Source organism: Nothoprocta perdicaria, unplaced genomic scaffold, assembly GCF_003342845.1.
Source record: "Nothoprocta perdicaria isolate Ctin4 unplaced genomic scaffold, notPer1 scaffold_129, whole genome shotgun sequence".
Lineage (NCBI taxonomy): Eukaryota > Metazoa > Chordata > Aves > Tinamiformes > Tinamidae > Nothoprocta > Nothoprocta perdicaria.
The window spans coordinates 863292-868482 of NW_020454416.1; the positions used below are offsets into that span (position 1 = coordinate 863292).

Genomic DNA, 5191 nt, shown 5'->3' on the forward strand with positions numbered 1-5191 from the left:
ACTGCAAACCATCACTTCTTTCACTTTGTTGCAGTATCTACTGTTCAGATCCTCCAGTAAACACTCAGGGATTCAAAGTATCAGATATGCCTAGATCTGGATTGTATCAGGGATTGTACAATAGCGGATGTTCTTGGACAATACAGCCGCAGCTGGGATGAGCCTTGCACACGCATGCCACCCCACAGAGTTTTTCAGGGTTTTCATAGGTGGATTATAGAGTCTGCAGATGAAAAACATACCCTGTCTGCAGTGCTAAAAAATGAGCAGGGTTAGCACGTCATTTGCTTTCATACTTCCCATTCCTTCCTGTCAGAGAATGCTCTTGGGAACATTTCATTGTTTACAGTCATTTCCAGGCTTAAAGTTAGGCAGATAACCTTGAAAACAAAAGTGTGAACTAGTAAACTGATGAAAATATAATGCTGATAACACGGGGACAGTTTCTGTTCACTCCAGTGTGTCCTAGGGTTTGGAATCAAGAGTTTAAATAGTAACATTGTCAGTCACTTCAAAATAGATGAATTTTAACACATATTTTCTCTTAATCTTCTCTCTCAACTCAATATTACTTCTCCCACTGCCAAGAGTCTTAGTTGTTTCTTCTTCAGATTATAAAATCATAAATTCGCACTATGGAAATACTTTTTTAAAAATCACTTCAGTAATTAAAAAGGATACTGAAAACCAAAAATCCTATGCTATATAATACATTAAATTTAATAACAACACAAAGGTCCTTATTGTATTTTTTTAAAGCGATCATTAAAAAACACACCGTATTTTTACTTTGTAGATATTCTGGATTGAATTCCCTGTTTATTTGAGGGGTAGAACTGGGACTTTTAGGTTTTGCGTCTGGTTTCTACAGTCAAGTTAATTAAAACAAGTTAATTGATTTTGTCTTCAGGTTATAAGATACTACGGATCTAATATTTCCAGAGATTACATTTCTGGAACTATCTACCTAATTGTTTTGCTTGGGGCTGTTATATATGTTGACAGGGATGATGACACGTGCATAGAAAGGTCCTTCTTCTATTCTGCCATGTCTCAATATTTCAGGCAATATTAGATTGCTGAGGTTTCATAAAGCTTGTAGGTTTCTTTATAGCAATAGTTATCTGTTATGGTGCCCAAAACAATCTGTACCCTCACCTCCATCAACTGAACATGTTTGACAAATGTGCAGACTCTAATCACATTATGCTAATCAACCCCATCATTTTTTGTCCCTTAGGTGTGAAACGTAGTCCCTCGGAGATGGCAGAGGGAGATGTTGATGTTGCCAATAGCTGTGGTCCATATTATATAAACAATCTGAGTTACTCGGAGGAAAATTTCGACAAACTGGTGAAACTAAGTGACTACAATGTCCAGAATAACAAAGACTTGATTCTTCAGGCCTTGCGCATTGTAGTGGAGAGGAAAAAGCGGAATAAGAAATAGTCACCACCGCAAACATCATGCAGTGCTGATGGCATGTGTGTTTCCCCAGCCAAAAGGGATCTCAGCATTCTGCAGACTGTTCAGCGTGAGGGAGAACAGAATAAAATATCTGAGCCCTGTTCTGAGTCATTAAGCAACTTGATTAGAGAACAATGAAATGCCAAAGGATGCTAAGAGGAGGACTGCTTGGCACCAAAAGTTCTACAGCCTGTCTGTCAGTGAAGGGAATGAGCACAAAAAGCAGAGCTCTTCCCTAATGAATTAATGTGCTTCCCTCATTGAAAGAAAACCTCAGGAGTGTAGCTCTTACTTGGAGAAGCGACCTACCAGACCAAGGCTGAAATATGTGGACAAGGAAACATGAGGAAGTTGATGTTGACAGTGTTTGTGCTTTACCTGCCCTATAAAAAGAGGAGATTTTAAATACAGAAGTGCTTTCATTCCAAAGCATCGACAAGAAGCCAATTTGTCAACTAACATGTCTTTATGTGAATGTAAATAAAAAATAAACTTTATATAATCAAAATAACTTTCTGGTATCTGAGATATAGCAAATAAGTGTGGTGGATTTTTTTTTTTTTTTTTTTTTTGTAAGAAGTAATAAATGTTACAGAAGTTTATTTTAGAATATATTTTTTCTCCTTGTAGAGAAAGAAAAGACAACATGATTTCAAACTGATTTCACAGCTGCTGAAAAAATACCAAAGAAGAAATGACACTTGCTCCAGAACTAGATGCAAACCACTCAGGATCCTGGGACAGATGGAGTTTCAGTTTTCATTTAAAGCTCATCTCTCCCGGAACTGACTCACATTAATTTATTTAACGTATTTAAATTTGATTTAAATGTTACTGGTACCTACTGAAAGCTTGAGACTCTAAAGCTTTTGAAAGTACTACATTGAAAAATCCATATACACATGCATTAGGCAAAGTAGATCTAAAATTACATTTCTAATACCACTCACCCAGATTACAGTATCTCCCTCTTTTTCTTTTTTTTTTTTTTTTTAAACTTGCTATAGCTACTCCAGCTAAAGTGAATAGAAGATTAACTTTCAAATTGGCGACGTTTTGGTGGTCATGCTAACATGGCTCCTTTCAGGTAAGCATTCCATTTTCCTGATGGAGATATTGCAGGTTTAGCAGCAGTTGGATAACTACCTGGAATCTCAGCTGAATTCTGCAAAATGCTGGACAGGGCCTGAGTAAATCCAAGTTCTCTCATAGAGTGAAAAGAGGCATGTTTCTGTAATTGAAATTAATGATCAAAATGAAACATAATCCTTTATAAATCTGTCTTCTATATTGTACAGAAATACACCTGACAGAAACAGAACAAAGAGAGAGAAAGGAAGAAACAGTTAATTTGGTTGTTGGGCAAAAATGATAAGGTATCTCTTATGGATAGACAAGAATGTGTTTCTTGTTTTCTAAGTTCAAACATGTTCTGTAGTCAAAGCTGAACGTAGTTTGAGCACTGTATTTGAGAAACAAAATCCCAAGCCTCCATATATATTTCCCTAGAAGTAGTTTAACTATTATTCTGTTTTCCTCTTTTTAAAAAACATATTTGAGGTCGTGTTTCTACAAGTCTGTGGCCCTTTGCTCTGTTTCCTAGAGGCTTCCCTGCTCTTCGATTCTACTACAGTATCTTTTGTAAAGGAAAACTAGATATTGCGGGCCTAAAATGGAAGCCTGACGAGTCCCGTTGCCCTCAAAACCCAGAATCTCCTAGTGGTTCCCAGTGACATAACTCTTGTGTTTACCTCTTAGGTCAGCTAATGCTGTAGAGGGGCATGCACAGCTCCTGCTTGGGCTATATGCCCTGGGGTTTGCCTCCTGTGGAAGCCAGAGTGCAGCGAAGGAGCTCATGCTGGTGCGTGCTGCATCTCACTGCAGTGTGGAACTGGATATTGCCAAAGGGCACAGTAAGCCCTGGGAATTTGGAAGCACTCCCAAGTTCCCATATAGTTATAGTTTTATTGTCTGAAGGGCAAAAATTATCTCACTGACAGCAGGAAGCATCTAGGCAGGAAGTCTGAAGACAAGCAGGGCTAGGTGTGTAAGTGCACACACTTCCCTTGCCTGCCGCCGCTTCCCAGGAGCCAGGACGGGTCACGGAGAACAATGAGTGTTTAGCTCAATTCTGAAGTGGAACTGCCGGAATAATTCAGTGTCTCAGAGTTCTCTACATTCAACAAGAATCTAGAAGAAAATGACAGTGATGATCAAAGGGGAATCATCTTCCACACAAGAGGTAAATAGAGAAAGAATATGCAACTAGAAAGAAGGCATCATGAAAGGATTTAGGGAGGGGCAAAGATGGAAAATCTGGCTGTGGTCTGAGGGAGAGAATGACTGTGCATCTTTCTTCTAACACCAAGATCATGAGGATAACGAACAGAAACATGTGTCAAGCGTCATAGTAAGAGAAGGGAATTGTCCACCCAGCAGGTAATTTGTGGACCTCTTTGCCACTGGATGTTGTCATTGCTAAGTTTATATGGGTTCAATAAAGGTAGGATAACTACATTTAACAAACATGGGGGTGTGAGGGAGAAGGCATAAAAAAAATAGGATGAACGTGAAACTGAACTTGAGCAAAGGGGATTTCAAAAAATGAGGAAGCAAGTCAACAAGACCCAACATGAAGTGACGTAAAATCTTTAGACTCAGCATGGAAATTGTAAAAAAAAACGTTGCAAAACACATGCGCTGCCCTAAATAAAATGTGAAGCAAGAAACCAAGAAAAGGCCGAGTGGTTGAATGCTGAGAGACTGAGCACTGCTAAAGCCGGACATCTACTCTGGAAGGAGCAGCGCAGGGAGGCAGTGACACGGAAAGGGCACATCCAAACCTGCCGATGTGTTTAGAAAAGAGGAGGAACAAATAGAGGAAAGGTAACATGCACAATGGAAACTGCGAGGAGGACTGTGAAAAAGAAATAGCTGAAAATCAGTAGACAGCTGAGTGTGTAGGCAGGCTGGACCAGCTAAATGCAATTACAATGATGGGAATACTGCAAAGAAGCCAAAGACTTTATGCGTTTCACAAGAAAGATGTTTTCCTGCCACCATGTTTATGCAGAGATTTAGTAAAATTCCCACTTTTTATTTAATGTAAGCCCAAGTCCCTACTCAAGAGAGCACAAACAGAGCTTTCATGTCAGAAAAATATTTATTCATTTTACTCATGCCTTTGATCTATCAGTGGGTTTTTGTTTTCCTTCTCCATTAAAATCTGAGGTGAAACTAACAGAAAAGATGATTACTGAGGTGCAAGAGTGCAGGCTAAAACCGAGGTCTGTAGGTGCTGCACAAGCCCCTCAGCAAAACGGTGATGTGTGATGTCGTAGCGAGAACAATCACTGAAAGGAGAGAACAAGGTGGGTAAAGGTTAGGGTTCACCTCCTGCGCTCTGCCATGCAGAGGAAAAATAAATAAAATAAAAATAAAACTAAAATAAAAATAAAATAAAATAAAATAAAAGGCCGGGGATTCGCCCAAGCCCGCCCCGCATTAAAGCCGGCGGGGAGGACGGAGCCGCCGGGCTACCGCGGCCGCCCGCCCTCAGGCGCCGCCGCCATTAGGCGCTGCGGGCGGCGCCGCCGCCCCGGCGCGCAGGGAGGGAAGGAGGGAGGGCGGGTGGAGACGGCGCCGGCGGCGCCTCCCCTGCGTGCGCAGGGCGGAGCGGAGCGGCGGGCACAGCAGCCCGGCGGGTGGCGGCGGCGGCGGCGGC

At 41.1% G+C, this 5191-nt stretch overlaps 1 protein-coding gene across 1 annotated transcript in view; it reads left to right on the plus strand.

Annotated features, from left to right (window-relative positions):
• LOC112942469 (cytosolic phospholipase A2 epsilon-like) overlaps positions 1-1917 on the plus strand; it is a 33359-nt gene extending 31442 nt beyond the window's left edge. The window contains exon 21 of the mRNA XM_026033410.1: positions 1241-1917. Within this exon, the coding sequence (XP_025889195.1) occupies positions 1241-1449 (209 nt within the window). The 3' untranslated portion in view covers positions 1450-1917. The remainder of the gene's footprint in view (positions 1-1240) is intronic.
• The last annotated feature ends 3274 nt before the right edge of the window (positions 1918-5191 follow it).